A 17964-nucleotide genomic window follows, 5' to 3' on the forward strand; every position below is an offset into this window, starting at 1 on the left:
TTTTGTGGGATGATAAGGCACAAATAAGTCTCATTGTCCAATTCCCCATTCTGATATTTGCCCACATCACTCTACTTGAGACTCCCTGCCATTCAAGAAGATTAGCCTCATATTTTGTGTTGAATACTATGGCTACTACTACTTTTCCTTGATTGTCATTTCCTGAATATAACATTTTGTATTTATTGCTCAGAAAGATCTCCCCAGTTTTTGCCTTTTTTGTTTCAGTCACTCCCCTGTTATGTCTATCTGGTACTTATCCAATTCCTCAACTAGTTCCCTTTTTTGCTATTCAGACTTCTTATGTTGATAGTACTGATTTTGAACTCTTGTGGTATTGAGTTGCGGTAGGTTTTAGGATTTGTTTTAGTAGCTGACTTTTCACTGTTTCTCTGGCAAAAACAGAGGCCTTGTTTAACTGGGTGACACCCCAGCCAGCATGAAATTCTGTCATGTTGTACTATCATTTGATATTTTGGTTTAAGCCAATAAGGTCCTCTAAATCCCATATTGTCAGCCCATCCTCTTTCATTCAGTATCCAGTTAGATACCTAACAGGGTGCATCATGAGAAGGTGAGGATTGGACATTATATCAGAAGCCCTGATCTGTTCTCTGTATTCCTTTAAAGGCTGTGTGGTTGTCTCCTCTCAGTTATTTAGTTTTGACACTTAAGCGTCATGTCATATATCATATATGTACAAATTAAACAACAATGGTCCTAGCACTGAACCTTGCAGTACACCACTAGTCACCTGTTTTCACCTCGATTCTGCCCCTCCATATACCACTTTTTGATATGTCCAGCAGCCAGCCTCTTATCCGCTTCACCAGTGTCATGTCCACGCCCATTTGTTCTAATTTGCATAACAGAGTTCCATGTGATATTCTGTCAAGTGGCTTTGCAAAATCATCATGTAGCTATTTCCTTTATTCAACTCAGCTGTTACTCTATTATAAAAAGTTAGTAAATTACTAAGGCATAATCAACCCTTCACAAAGTCATGTTGACTCTCATACAGTGTCATATTTTTATCTACCCATTCTTTTATACCAATTTTTCTAGTACTTTTACCACCATGCCTGAGATACTGATTGGTCTATAATTTGCTACTGCAGTCTTATAATCTTCCTTATGAAATGGAATTATTTTACCCTCTTTCCACTCCCTTGCAACTCTACTAGAGCTGAGACTTAAATTAAAGAGCCTAGTCAAGGGCATTGCCAGTTCTCTTGCACATTCTTACAAAATCCTAGCTGATATCCCATCTAATTCCATAGCTATATTTACCTTGAGATTCTGCAGTATCTTAAGAACCTCCAATTTATCCACCTTTATTCCCACATCAGTGTCTATCACATATGGTAAAGTAACTCAACTATTTGCTGGCGTAAACTTTTGTGGCTAATTGGTTCAAAAGACATATTTCGGTGATTACACCACATTTTTTTATTATTCAGTTCTATAAAACACTGAAATAATAGTTCCCAACAAGTTTCTTAAATCGTAGGATTTACATCTTCAGGGGTAAATAGTATAACTTAAAGTTTAAACAAGAGAATTAATAAATACAAATCATAACCGTCTGGCTATTCATAAAACTCAAATAACAGAATGCAGATATATAACGTTATTCACGTTGAACAATACCGGACGATGTCACGTGTGCTTGTTCTCATTCATACAGTCCGAGCTCAGATTGAGGTAGATTTTTTATTATTTTTATTTTTTATTTTTATGTGGTGTAATCACCGAAATATGTCTTTTGAACCAATTAGCCACAGAAGTTTACGCCTGCAATTACAAACTTACGGTGAGTGCTTTTGGCATAAAGTTATACAAATAGAGGAACTACGCATTAAACATCTCAACTTCATTAATCGTCTAATTTTCCTCATCCGATGCAGAGATAACGAAGTCATCCCGAAATTCATCAAAATCAAACGCATATTCCACACAAACAAGGCCTCCAGAATTTATCATAAAATGGAACTAGCTTTTCTAAGAGAAAAAATTACAGTCACTAGAGCTGAATTAGCATTAATTAGTAATAACACTTTTTCTCTTCATAATGAACTGGCCAGATCTCTTCCATCCTACCTATGGAACAACATCGATAGTGTTACAGTTAACAAAGCAATAGTGATCTCAGAACAGAAGAAACATACATTAATTAATAAGTTCAACGTACTCCTTCAGAAGAAAGAAATACATAAAAAACAACTAGATCAATCAAAAGTAGTTATTAATCTTTCTTTGAGAGTCCTAAAAAAAAAAAAAAAAAGAGGAGAATAATCTTTTACTCAAGGGTTTTAACTTCGCCTTAACCCCACGTTTCCTTCCAAAAATTGATATCATAGCACAAATAGAAAAAGGAATTAGAAATCTACCAGACAACACGGCAGATCTTATCCGTATAGAAAGTACAGCTTTACTATTAAAAAGCAGATTACCTTGTAGGAACCTACCTTACAATGAATACGTTTGCCTTAAAAATTTAAAGGATGACAAAAATATCGACATAATAAAAGCGGATAAAGGCAACGCAACTGTCGTTTTAAATGCTACAGAATATGATAACAAAATGAAAAGTCTCCTGGAAGATACCAACACCTACAAACCCATAGACAGAGACCCGACTTGGCCTACACACAAAAAAACAAACGATCTAATAAAAAAAGTGCCTCTCTGGATGGAAGAACTTAAAAAATGCTTACAATCAAAACATCCTTTGATACCAAGAATATATGGTGTTCCAAAGATCCACAAGACAGATATACCTTTAAGACCAATAGTAGATGGAAGAGATTCACCGACTTCCAACTTGGCAAAATACCTCACCAACATGATCTCACAACATATAGGAAAAACATCTTCCTTCATAAAAAATAGTAAACATTTCATGGAAAAAGTGAAAGATATACATATTGGTCCAACAGACATCTTAGCAAGTCTTGACATTATCAGCTTGTTTACAAACGTCCCGAGACAAGAAATTTTGAATCTCCTAGAAGACCTCTTTCCTCCGGACATCTTGAATCTTTTTAAACGTTGTATAAACAATACTTTTTTCACCTATAAAGATAGAATCTGGGAACAAAAAGAAGGGCTGGCCATAGGTTCATCATTATCACCGGTATTAGCAAACCTATTTATGGAAAAATTGGAAAACAATGCTCTTAAGAATTACCATAAAAAACCAAAAATATGGCTACGCTATGTGGACGATATTTTCATCATATTCAGTGGAACAACAGATGAACTTATCAATTTCAAAGATTATCTCATCAATTTGCACAACACCATAAAATTCGCTTTAGAACAAGAAAAAAATAAAAAACTTCCTTTTCTGGATATTCTATTAGAAGTTAATGAAGAAAGTAAACTCTCCTTCTCAGTATATAGGAAGCCTACAAACACTGGAAGATTTCTAAATGCAACCTCACACCACCATCCTTCACAAAAAATAAGCTTAATTAAAACTCTTCGAGACAGAGCATACAATATCTCCAGCACACAAGAAAGATGTAATGAAGAACTAAAATACTTAACACAAATCCTCCAACAGAATGGATATGAAACAAAAACCATCAAGAGAATCCTTAAAATGCCTCCAGCTAACAACACAATAAAACAGGATTACAAAAATGCAATCTCGCTTCCTTATATCAAAAATGTTACAGACAAGCTAGCCAAATTAATGAACAAACACAACATAAAAGCCTTCCTTCCTATAGAGAAAATCTCAAGATTCCTACATCCACCAAAACCACATCATCATCCTCTTAAAAAACCAGGAGTCTACAAAATCCATTGCTCTTGCGGGATTTGCTACGTAGGACAGACAGGAAGATCTGGAGAAATACGCATGCCTGAACACCAAAAAGATGTACAATACCAAAGAGAACAAAAAACGGGCCTTGCTTTCCATACCACTTCCACTGGACACGATGTCATACATAGAAAACAACAGTTATATAAGAAAATTTAAAGAAGCTGCTAATATGCTAAAAACCCAACCCAATGCAATAAAAATCAAGGTTTAATTCTCCATCAAGTGTGGTCAGTAATAAAAAATCTACCTCAATCTGAGCTCGGACTGTATGAATGAGAACAAACACACGTGACATCGTCTAGTATTGTTCAACGTGAATAACGTTATATATCTGCATTCTGTTATTTGAGTTTTATGAATAGTCAGACGGTTATGATTTGTATTTATTAATTCTCTTGTTTAAACTTTAAGTTATACTATTTACCCCTGAAGATGTAAATCCTACGATTTACGAAACTTGTCAGGAACTATTATTTCAGTGTTTTATAGAACTGAATAATAAAAAAATGTGGTGTAATCACCAAAATATGTCTTTTTTAACTCAACTATTTTATCTGTTTCTGTCTCCTCACCATCATCACTCATTAAGATTAATCTTCCATAGTCATTCTTCCTCTTACTTGCCACATGATGTAAGAACTTTTTGGTATTTCCTTTGGTTTACTCGGCTAGATTCTTCTCATAATCGGATTTTGCCATTCTGGTCACCTTTTTCTTTTTATACCCTCCACTGCATTTCTTTTTCTTCTTATTCTACAGCTCATGCTTAATGATATTACTTATCCATCTAACTCCTATCTGATTAACCCTCCTTATCTTAGGTGTAATTTAATATTGCTTCCTCTAGATGATCCTTAACTATATCCAATGTACTACTACTAGCATCCTTACCCTGCAGTGTTTTATGCCATGCCACTGATTTAAGCTTTTTACTAAGTTTGCCATAATCACCCGTCTTATAGCTCCACATATTGACAGAATATTCCTCATGTTTTACAATCTCCCAAATCAAGACTGCATGGTCACTTTCCCCATTTGGAGGCAGTGTGGTTACCTTGGTTATGGATAGCACTTCTGATCATATGACTAGGTCCAGTGCTCTCCCCACCCCTAGACTCCTCCATCACATGCTGCCTTAAGTAATTATCTCTCTGTATAAATTCTATTTCCTTTCTTCCTTCCAGTCTATATCTCCATAGTTGAAGTCTCCCATAATAATCACTCGACCAGTACTCGTACTAATTTGGTGATGCATATCTTCCAGATCATCTGTGGAACTCCCTGGTCTATAGCAACAACCAATTGTATATTTTGTTTTACTAGCCTTAATCTCATATCAGACTGCTTCAAATAGACAGCCACCCTCCTGCTTATCTCCTATTCTTTTTGGCTGCAATTCATCAGCAGTATTCCTCTCCCCCATCTCCTATGTTTCATGAAAATACTAAACCCTTCACATTCTATCCCTGTAACTACATCATCTGCTCTTAGCCAAGTCTTGCTAATGCCTATAACTCTGGTGAGGTTTCACTAACCAATGCCCAAAACTCCTCCCTCTTTTCCTCTTAATTCTCTCATTATTATATAGAAACTACAGCATCCCTTTAGGCCCCCACCCACCTTTACTTCATGAATTGACTACTCTGTTCAATAATTTTGCTCGAGATTCTAGATTCCTCATTTGATCATTCTCACAGTCACTTGCTTTGTGGGTGCCTTCACACAAATTCACTTAATTTTTTTTTTTTTTTTTTTTTTTTTGCACCTGGAAAAAATGTTTTGTCATACTTTCATTAAGTACTCCCCTAATCATTGAGTCTCTGTACATAACTACCGTGTATATTTTCATGTTTTTAGAATATTTACTATCTTTATAACATTTTAATTGTAATATTTATTGTGATATTGTCATCTCTGGAAGTGAATAAAAGTGTGGTTAGTAGGAGTGTGAGGACTAGATTTTTGGCTTGGAGAGTTGCGAATGAGTGGAATTAGTTGCCAGAGTCAGTTGTGAGTGCTTCATCTGTTAATGGGTTCAGGGAGAGGTATAATAGATTGTGTGGATAGATTGGTTCTCCTGCAATGAGTCATCAGACTTCATGGAGATGCCTGTATAATTATAATAATAATCTCCCTATATTTACTTGTCAATGTGTTTTTCTGCCTCCAAATAGTCATCTGAGCAGTTTTCTAACACTTGCATTATACCTCTAAATTTCACATCCTCGGTGGGCATCAACCCACTATCCCTAGCTTCATCAATATCCTGTAATCTAGTACCATCAATATGATACAGAGTATGTAATATTTTCATCGCAATATGCATTGCCTTACATTTTGCAATCTCAAATTGACAATCATTATTAATCTAACAGATAAGCTACAGTATTGGCGTAATTCATGACTTATTTTTAACGGTATTAACAACAGCAAATGAACTATTTTATAAAACAATGTTTTATTGACTGCTTATATTTTGCTGAATTTCAAATCAGCATCATCAGAGCATAACACAGCATGTATATGCAACACTAAGTGAAAGAATACAGTTATATTGTTTCACTTACCTGAAGCAATTAATGCAATCCCTAAGGAGAGCAAGATTGAAGGATGACAAAAACTGAAATTCTCAAAAATTAGTAAGAGGATATATTTTATTTTAATTTTTCATTTCTTATTTGATTATTTAAATTATATTGATAAAGCAGTCACAGTCACTATAATATAAACACTCATGAACACAAAATAATATTCTTCTATCTAGTTATTTGTTTGCCAGTGACTAAGGATAGTATATTCAGACAGAAGGGTCTTTCACATTTCTTGCACTGTTTTGTAGGCCATTTGTTATTATTATGTTTGTGTTTTGTTTAATTATTAAAAACTATTACATGTTCATATTCTTATCATGATATTTTTAAATATTAAAACAAACATATTCCAACCAAACACAGTTTTTATGACACATATCCTTGAATTTAGAGGTTGAAATATATTGCTTACATATGAGCGCATTATATCTTAATCACATTTCTGGTAACGTTTTTTTAGTAGGGTTTAGTTTTGGTTTGAAAATAAACTTTTGTCTGTGTTTCATATTCAGAGACCTGCTATCTTAAAAAGCCTTTAAAAAACAACAAGTGATTAATTTATTTACCTTGAAAATTTTCTTATGCCTGCACTTATAAAAATTGTAATAGACTGTGTATATATAGAACCAAGCATACTTTTTGTGTTGCATCTACGTAATAAATCTGCTGCATTGTGAATATTGCTATACTATTTGAAACCATTTTTTGTACATAAAATTTCTTTTCACAATTTTTTGGGACTTTTCAGTCTGCATCTACTTTCTAGATGTATCCCTTTACTCTCAAACTTCACCAGAAATGGTTGCAAAAATCATTCACATAGGATGAATATATTCTTGAACATACAAAAAAAAAGAAAAAACATAGTTGTACCATTCTGGTAGATAAACTTATACTTTGGTTTCATGGCTTAAAATTTTCAGAAGGAAAGCAACAACAGTCTCCCTTTCCTAGACGCTCTGATTACATGTCAGCCTGATGGATCCGTTTTCTGTTTACAGAAAACCATCCCATACAGGTAGATGCATTCACCCCCCCCCTCACAACAATATGGAATTATAAAAATCCTATATAACAGGGCAAATTTAATCTGTTCAGATAACAATGCCCTTACTACTGAACTTAATCCTCAACACATTCTTAGCCAATGTCTACAACCCCTAAAAAATCCAGAAAATATTAAAACCAGTTAACCACAATCCCTACCTCCTTCATAACAGAGATTACACTAGATCTATCACCATTCCTTATATCCGGGGCATGTCTGAAAAGCTAACAAAACTCCTAAAAAAATATGATCGGACTACCTGTTACAAACCATATAAGAAATTGGCATTCCTTATCTGCTCCACCAAATACCAGCCACTTCCCCTAGACCTACCTGGAGTATACTAGGTCCCTTGCAGTTGTAAACTGTCCTACTACGGCGAAATAGGCAGGAGAGCTAATATCAGGATATCCGAACACAAAGACTACATCCAGTTTCACTAATACAGCCACTCAGGACTTGCGTACCATGCACTAGATACCCACCACAGAATACGCTGAAAGAAAGCCATTTTACTACACTGCAACAAATATAAATATGAAAGATTATTCCTGGAATCAGCCTCAGCTCTAAAAACTTCACAAACCTCAACAAATTTGGTGCATGAGACTGCACCAAGTTTGGGAAGCTTGCATCCTAAGAACATCAGCCCAACAGCATAGATAACCCAATTTAGTCCGCTCTCTTGGACTCTAGGACCAATGCCAGCTGCTTTCTTCAGCGTCATTTGCACTAACAACATGTTAGTGCCTTCGTGCGCATATCAGCTTTATGTTCCCAGAAGATGGCAGTGTAACATTGCCAAAATATTGGAAGGTATTGATTAAAGTTTTTTAATTAATATTTTAGTATATATTGTCATTTCCTGAAAAATAAAAAGTCAGTTGTACCATTATTTGTCAAATATTCGTACTTTTTTTTTTTCCAGTTAAACTGCATTGTATTACTAGTACAGTGCTTTGTACCTTTTTTTTCTCACCAATTTCACTATCTTACCCTCTTTCCACCACTTGCTTGGAACCCTGCCAGAACTGAGACTTTGATTAAACAATTTCATCAGAGGCAATGACATTTCTCTTGCACATTCACATTGTACATGGGCTGATATGCCATCCAGTCCTACTGCTGTGTTCACATTCATATTTTTTAATATGTTGAATACTTCCTATTCATCTACTTCAATGTTGATTTATGTTTCTCTAACATCAGCAACTATAAAATCACCACTTGGATGATACTCCTGTGCAAAATGATCACTCAGCAACTCAACTATTTCTTTTGGTTCAGTCACAATGAACATTGTTTAAATTCATCATACCATAGTCAATTTCCTCTTACTTGCTACATTATGTTATGGTTCAGTTTAACCACATGTTAAACTGGACATATGGGTCCCTCATATGTTCTGTTTTACATAAACCCACCCACTGTCAGTACCAGGTTATTTTGTACCCTAGGCAAAGTTTACAAGTGCACTCCTTATTTCATAAACTAAAATGTTTCTAATTGACATTAAACAAAATAAAATTGTCTTTCAGGTTAAATTAATAGGTAAATTAATAGGATCTTTTTTATTTTCTTTTTTAATTAATTTGAAAATTCTCTGTTATAATTCATTTTAAAAAAAAAAAGTTATAAAATACCAAAATTTAATATTTTAAAATGTTAACGTTTTAAAATATTTATCTTAACTGAATTTTAAATAGTTCAAATCATTTAGGTAAGGAACAAACAAGAACTAAGTTAAATAGTAAAATAGTGTGATGTGTGAGGGATAAGGAAAAAGAATCTATACCTAAATCATATATCACTATTTAATTTTGATATTTTAGTAAAGTATGAATAAAGCATAGCTTGAAGTTTTGCGCACCTTCATGGCTTGCACCCTAGGCGGTTGCTTAGTTTGCCTAAATGGTAGCGCCGGCCCTGAGCCCACCACACACACACACACACACACACAGGACAATACCTGCATGCCACTTCACACCACCATCCTGCCCAGAAGCATGGAATTTTAAAAACCTTAGCTCCAGGGCAGAGCAAATATTGTCCTCTGGACAAGCATTGCACCTGGAACAACACACTCTACTCACATCAACAAAATGGATACAAAAAAAAGAAAAAAAAAACCTGGCCAAGCTCCTTAAAAAGAACAATAAATTCCCATCCCCAATTAAGACTACACATAGACTACATCTTTACCCTGCATCAAAGGTACAACAAATAAACTGGGTTCCCTCCTGAAATAACACACAATCATAACTTATATATAAACCTCTAAACAAAATTTCTACCTGCCTAACACAAATCAATGATCACCTAGATCCTCTCTATTTCCCAGTCTACTGTATTCCCTGCTAGTGCGGAAGTGAATATTTTGGGCAGACAGGACAAACTACTTTGTCCAGGAGAAAAGAACATAAGAAATACACCTGCAATGAAGAACCAAAAATTGGACTATCTCTACTTACCATAGAGAAAGACATCTTCATAAGATGGAAGAAAGCTAGGCTACTTCACAAACCCCAGTTCAAATTGGAGAAACTGTTCCTGAGGCAGCCGAAGTTCTACAAAATCTGGTTAACTGCAACAGAATGGACGCTATGATTTTAAACACATTTTGGGGAATGGTCCTATCTATCCATCACCACAAAGAGTGCCACTGTTCCCCCCCCCCCCCCTCCACTCACATGACTGTCCTTGTTATCCAGGTCATTTTAGTTCATCTTTACTGATTGTGTAGTTAAATTGCTTTTGATAATGCTAGTTCAAACTAGCAAAACATCAGATGTAAATAATTAATTTAAGCTAACAAATTATTTTACATTCCAGTGTCCACATAGTTTTTTGTTCCAGACACTTCGACATGAATAACATAAAATAATTGTTAAAACTAGAAAATATAATTCATTAAACACTTATAGGCCACTAGCAAATACATTTCTATAATTCTAAAAAGCATTTTCTGTTTATGCTACAGGCGAATTGGCACCTGATCAATCTGAAAAGGAGGAAAGGCATTCTGTTCTAATGGAACTGCAGAGTTATATATCACGGTTTTGTCCAGGTAATAGTTCATATTTAGATCTATATATTTATTATTCATTTTGAGTATTAACTCTTCATTGTTAATTTTTATGTTATCCCACAATCCATAAATGTTTATTCAGAAGGTGTATTTAAATTATATATTAAGTATATCAGTTAATATAATTTTAAATATTGAAAGCATAAAGGTCAAATGAGCAATAGCTATGCTTCATGCACTCTGTTTATGTGAGAAGAACAAAGGGTTTATGCTTCGTGCTGAGATTAGATTATCATTGACAAATACTAGAGTGAGACATGGATAATTTAAATTTTGATACGATTTTTAAATACGGCCATATAATATGCACAGAAATCAGGAAAAGTTATCACTTCGGAAATTATTATTTTTCCAGATTGAACTAAAGAAAGTTTGAAATAACTCATGTTATTTACTTATTTATACACAAGTTCCGATCTCCGACTATAATCATACAATCTGCAAAGGCTCTGGCAGAAAACAGGACATTCAGTAGATTGTCAACAGTGTTTATTTGTGTATATCAGTGTGTTAAACACATCAGTTCATGCACACAAAACGGATGAAACTCGGAAAACAAAATCAGCAACTCGTGATAAATGACAATGTTCAGTTCGATTGTTTGACACAATAACCAATTACGGTCACTGATTTCTGGGTGCTATTGTCTCAGCATACACACTTCCTCACCTTCTGGTTGGTTTAAAACTGCTGGAATGTTAAGAATTTGACCCACTGCATCATCTGTAGGTCTGTTTTAAGGTGTTCGTATTTGTGATCGCACACCCAGGCTATTAATGCAAATGTATTGCCGTGTTTACATGTCATAAAGTGCCCTCTTCATGAAGCATTAGTATATTAAAACAATTCGGGGAATCTTTAACGGGAATAAATGCAAAAATATAATATTCCTATTCTGTGGGTGTGCACCACACCTAGCACACCCTGAATATATGCCCCTGATATATATATACATACATATATATATATATTATGCTGTTATTCAACATCTTCAGGGCACAAAAACAGTTTGTCACAGTACACAAACAGCAACAATCTAGTTAACAGTGGGACCAATTTAAAAAATTGTAACAGATGTGTTGAGATCAATGTTTAAGGTACTGGTTACAGTACCTTAAACATTTATCTTGAAATATTTATTATATATAATATATTACATTATATATATATATGTTAAAGATACCGAGCTATTTTAAACCTGGTTTTACTCCATTTCCCAACTAAGCAAACAGACGAATGTCTATTTGCTTACTTGGGAAATTACTGGCTCCCACTGATGAGACCTTTTGTAAGGTCTCATCAGTGGGAGCCAGGCTACAAATACCAAGATTTTAGTAATACAGAACTTATAAGTATTTTACCAGAACAAGTTACCATAAGGTCAAAACCGGTCTGGGTAGTGGCCCCTTGCCTTTAATACAAAGCATCATACATCTCCTCCAGGAGATGTGCTTTGCATTATGGGTAAATATTAAGATTAGTGATCAGAGCTTAGTCTACTTTTACCATGAGTTACCTTGGTCTTGCACTACCTGCAGGGTCAGCTAGACTTGCATTATGTGCAGGCGCAAACTTGACTTATTTGTCTGTTTGCTTACTTGGGAAATGGAGTAAAACCAGGTTTAAAATAGCTTGGTATCTTTAACATTTATTATACCCATGGTAAAATAATGTCTACACACACACATATATATATATATATATAATGTAATACACCCGATATCACAGTTGTTGAAAAAAGTGAAAACAAGGGTGTTAAGTTTATCGAAATATCAGTACCAGGAGATAATCGGATTGACGACAAAGAAAATGAAAAAAATTACAAAATATCGCGATTTGCAAATCGAAGTTGAACGAATCTGGCAAAAGAAAACGAAAGTTGTTCCCATGAATAAAAGGTGCTTTAGGCGCCATCCCTAAAACATTGAAAAAACATCTAGAAGCACTTGAGTTAGATGGATTAAAAATTGGGCAGCTGCAAAAGGCCGCTTTGTTCGGCACAGCTTTCATTTTCAGAAAGTATTTCCACAACTATAGGCCCTTGGATAGGGCTCGAATTAGTGAAATATGGCCAGCCTTTTCTTTAGACTGAGGAAGCAAATCAAGCTTTGATGAATATTATATATATATATATATATATATATATATATATATAGTAAAACCCCTTTTTTACACTTTTCAGGGGACTGATGGAAAAAAGTGTAAATAGCAGGAAATGTAAAAAAACATTAAAAAAAGGCTTGAAAGATGACTCACTGCTAGTATATGCGAGTCTACATACTAGATTACAAAATTTAGTAACTGAAAATAAATGAATTTACAATTACTTACATTTATCTATTTTAAAAAATCTTTATTGTTGATTGTTTTTGCTTTCCGGGTTTTTTTTTTTTTTTTTTTTTTTTTTTTTTTTTTTTTTTTTTTGCATAGTGCTACATTGCATTGCATTGAGTTCAATGCTTGACCTGTTTTTTACTATCGTGTTCAAAGTGGGCACAGAGAGTGCAAGATCTTTTGCTAAATGCACACGTGTTCTGGCATGCCAATCTACATGTAGCAGAATTGACATCTTTTTTCTTCTACCGAAATACATTTTTTGCCTTTTTTTTCTCCATAATCTACCACCGCAACTTGAAAGCAACTTTCACACGCTAAATTACGTAGCAGAAATTCTGCAATATCAATTCGTACTGTGATTGAAAAATAACGGTATTGCTCATCACTACATTACTTCTGCAAGCCACTGTGAATGCAGAAATGAAACTACAGCCGAAAGCAACACCATCTCGGAACAGAAATGTGCAGATTTCCACAGAAATCAATTCGAAAATCAGTATTGCTACTTGAGAAAATGACGCAAATCATGGGAAATAATATCCACATCAAGTTGTTAATGGCAGGAAAACAATATATCTTAAGAATAGGCATTAAGACGGGACTAACGGAAAATGACGTAAATGGCAGAAAAACATAAATTGTGGGAACGTAAAAATGGGGTTTTACTGTATATATATATATTTACAGAGTAATTGACTCGGTTTAATGACATGTTTAAAATTATTAACTGACTTAAACACTGAATAAAATATAAGAGATTTAATAAGGTTTCACTAACAGTTTCATTGGAAATGCCGACTTAGTCAGGTGAATACAGTACCAGGAAGTAAACAACATCTTAAAAATATATTATACTTTAGACAAACAGAGTTTAGAACAAGTAGTAGTTGTGTTTGAAATTGAGTCCGAGCATTAGTTCTGGCGTGAAGCACTTTGCGTGTGAATGATATCACGAGTATGCCAAAACTGGATTACAGCGTGTGAATCGGATAGGCTGTAACTGAGATTGCCTTTTAGATGGGTAGGGTCAAGAGCTATTTCTTTGGATTCCAAGCTTCATCGGAGCATTTATGGATGTTTGAAGTTAAGTTCCAGTCTATCTGATATTCTTGTTTTTCAGCATTGGTATTGGCAGATGGCTGGATAGGGCACTAGCACGGGTTCTGTTGTAAGAAATGTCATGTTGGTGTTCTTCTGGGCAGAAAGAGATGGACTTTTCTGTCTGGCCATAATATATATATATTTTTTATGTCTAGCCCATACACGAGTGGTTGGGAAAGTAGCAACTTGTTTACATTTGATTTGAAGGACTGTATATTGTATTCCTTGGGAAACACAATAAGGAAAGGACTGTTCCACAATACAGCAGCTGTAGGGATGAAGGAAGAGGAAAAGAAACTTGTTATGTTTTTTTCAAGGTGTACTGTGAAGGAATGTTGAGCAGCAGCAGCTGCACGTGTTCCAACAAGCATAGTACTAAGTGGGGGTATTATTGATGTTATTTCAGATGAACATTTCTCATGAAAATATTTGTAGCATATACATATTGCAGAAACCAAACTTCTGTGCGAAAGTGGGGAGGGGGAGTGAGTTGGTAAGAGACAGGCCATTAATAAGTCTAATTGCTCTCCTCTGTATTGAGTCAAGCATTTTGAGGGAGCTTTTAGGGGCCCCCGCCCCATATGGAAAGTTTTCAATAGCTGGGCTGATTTGTGATTTGTATAATGTTAACTGTTTCAGGGGTGAAGAAGTCTTGAGCGAAAGAGTCATCCTATTTTTTTTGAAGCTGAGAATGCAGTGGTTGTGATGTGTTTATGCCAGGAGAGGCTTGATGTCATGGTAAATCCAAGAAGAGAAATTTCATCTTGTCTGGAAATTTGAGTGTTGTCAAAAAGATTATTGGGAGAACATGATTTTTTTTATGAGAAATAAGACAGAAATGAGTTTTATTAGCATCGAAATTGATGAGGTTATCCGAACCCCATTGGAGGATGACTTGGAGATCAGAATTGAGATCAGTTGTGATCGATGTTCTATAGGTTGAGGTGAGTTGTGTAGAGTAAGGTTTATCAAATGAAAGCAAGGAATTCAATGTTCTGTCATCGGCAAAACTGTGTATTGGGTTGGGGGTCAACTGAAGTAGGTCATTGATATATAGCAGGAAGAGGGTTGGTGAGAGGACAGAACCTTGTGGAATCCCAGCATTAGTTAAATGGTGAGAGGACAAGGAACCATCCACCACCACCACACACAGTGTGCATCCAGACAGAAAGCTGCAGTCCAACTACAGAATTCCTAAGACAGACCAAACGATGGTATTTTGCTTAGTAAACCTTAGTACCAAACCTGGTCAGAAGCTTTGTAGATATCAAGTGCAACCACTTGTGATTCACCAAAACTTCTCCATGGTATTTGTCCAGAGATTGGCGACTTATGTGCATAGATCTGCTATTGATCGGCAGCAATGGAATCCATACTGGCGGTCGTTTATTAGGTGGGTGCCTTCAGGGTAGTGTAGGAGTTGGTGATTTTTTCCATTACTTTAGACAGGACTGAGGTAAGCGAGATAGGGCAGTAGTTGGATGTCAGTGATTTGGTTCCCTTCTTTGGAATGGGTTGAATATAGGCCAAATTCCAGGTTGTGGAATAGATACCAGTGGAGTAAAAGAGTATATGCAGGCAACATAGGATAGGAGTCAGATTTCATGCACAAACTTTCAGGACAATTGGAGGAATACCATCAGGGCCAGGAGACTTTTTTGTATCTAATTTGGACAATATTTTTCTGATCTCTTTTTTGTCAAAAGGATATAGGGGGAATTGTATGTTGGGCATGTGGAATGGTTGGGGGGCATTGACTGTTGTCAGTTATGCATGCATTGGAAGCAATGGAGCCAGAAGATTGGCTTTTTCTATGGGTGATGATGCAATAGAGCCATCTTGGTATGATAGGGGTGGGAATTGTGTTAAGCAGAAGTTTCAGCCAGTTGCTTTGGCGAAAGACCAAAAGGCTCAGCTGCCTTTTGGACAAGCTGCTAGTTTCTTTCCTGCTTTTTGCTCTTTTGATCTCTGTTTTAGTAAGCATTGATTGTTTTTTTGCATCTATTTTGAGCTTCAGTATAATCTCTAAAGGAGGATGGAGTTCTTGGTTTGAGCCAGTTATGGTATATTTGGTTTTTCATTTGTACAGCCTTGCACATCTTTTGGAGAACCAGGGTTTAGTAGGGAATGGCTGTTCAGAGTTGTGTGGGGAATGTATGTTTCCATGCTGGTGAGGTGGTAAGTTCGGTGGATATGTTTGGGTTTGAAAAGTGGGAAGCAGTAGTTCAACCATGGGAATGTGGTATAGAAGTCACGGAAGCTGTCCCACTTGACACTGTTATAATGCCAAACTCTTGTATGGGAGTGGTTATGTAAGCATTGTTGCATGGGAGAGGAGATGAGCACTAGACTGTGGTCAGAATTACCTTGGGGGGGGGCTCACTACTTTCACTGTGTATTCGGAAGGATCATTGGTGAGGAAGAGATCTAGGGTGTTTCCAGAGTGGTTCGGGTTATCTGGTATTCTGATATTTAGTGACAGCAAATGTTTCAGCATCTCTGTCTGCAAGATGGTACAACTGGAGGAGGAAAGCTAGTTATGGACATTAAAATATCCTAGGCAATAGATGGCGAACCTATGGCACGTCAGCTATTTACAGGTGATATCCTTTTATATGCTTATAAATTATTTAACCATTTTTTTCTTAATTGTTACAATACATACAAGTTAAATTTTGTTTTACACCAGAGAGCAGGTGTGAAGGGTTATCTAAAAAAAAAAAAAAAAAAAGCTATGAAGATGTGCATATAATTGGTGTGGTATTAACAGAAGCTCATGCGACCCAAAGACAACCGACAATTGTTGAGTTGAAATGCTAATTCTCTTCAACCGAATTCCATAACATTTGAAAGTGTCATAACAACATTCACTATATATTTCTTAATTTTAGCACATTCACGACGGGATGTCGTTTATCATTCTGACGGAACTTCTCATTACCAGCGGGCTCAACTGACACAAAGTTTCAACCCTTGGTTGAATTTTATTGCTGCTTGTTTGCTTTTGAGCTGGCAGGGGAACTCACACATGCATTATGTGGTATGTTTCAATTCGTGGTAGAATTTTATTTGAAGTTAGCCTTTGTGATCTGTCATAATGACATCCAGAATTTCAAATGCAATAAAACAAACAATTATTTCATGTAATTGAAAAATTGGACAATAGTTTTTAGTTAGATGGTGTGTTTCTGGTGCAACATATGGTTTTGCTTGAGTCTACACAGCATAGTTTCTGTGACAGGAGGACATGTGATTCATTAGTTAGCACCATTTTTATTCCAGCTGTCTGTAATTGCACTGTTTGTTGAGAAATATATTACAGATTGCAAAAGCTTCTGTACCTTATTCAGGGATACAATAAAACTACAGTACTTGTTTTTCTTGCATCTGCAGTATAATGACAGTGAACATGTTTAAACATTTTTCGTGTGCGAGGCATATGCAATATTTTTGAATGTCTTTTTTTGTAAATTAAAATCAGGGGTGCCAGTTATACGCGAGGGTGAGTTATTTTCGAGTAAATATGGTAAGCATTTTGCCGACAAGTTGACATCCTTCTGCTGCTTCCCCTGCTCAGCTAACTTCGTGGTTAGTTACAACGCATAAATATTTTTCTCACTACCGTTTTTTTTTTTCTTTTTTTCGAACCAACATCATTAAAATTAATTTTACACTAAATAATATATAAATTTATATATAAATAAATATTATAAATAAATTAAAATATTATTTATAAAATTATAATTATTTATACAATATTATAAATAAATATATATTATAAATTTATAAATAAATAAATTAAGTTAGATTAATTTTGTATTAATTTTTCCCCTATTAAAAACTGCTCGGCACGTCAGCAACTCGATTGCTAAATTTTTGGCACGTGCACATTAAAAGGTTCGCCACCACTGTCGTAGGCGAATGATTTCACTTTTGGGGAAGTGGGATTGGAGAAAATCAATTT

At 35.3% G+C, this 17964-nt stretch overlaps 1 protein-coding gene across 3 annotated transcripts in view; it reads left to right on the forward strand.

Annotated features, from left to right (window-relative positions):
• Positions 1-17964, forward strand: part of LOC150092574 (terminal uridylyltransferase 4-like) — a 583753-nt gene that overhangs the window by 356896 nt on the left and 208893 nt on the right. For all 3 annotated transcript variants that reach the window (XM_090414413.1, XM_090414412.1, XM_090414414.1), the window contains exon 15: positions 10455-10541. In XM_090414413.1, the coding sequence (XP_090270539.1) occupies positions 10455-10541 (87 nt within the window). The remainder of the gene's footprint in view (positions 1-10454; positions 10542-17964) is intronic.

The sequence above is a fragment of the Typopeltis vanoorti genome, chromosome 25 (genome assembly GCF_054136105.1).
Source record: "Typopeltis vanoorti isolate ZY-2024b chromosome 25, IOZ_Tvanoo_1.0, whole genome shotgun sequence".
NCBI classification, from domain to species: Eukaryota; Metazoa; Arthropoda; class Arachnida; order Uropygi; family Thelyphonidae; genus Typopeltis; species Typopeltis vanoorti.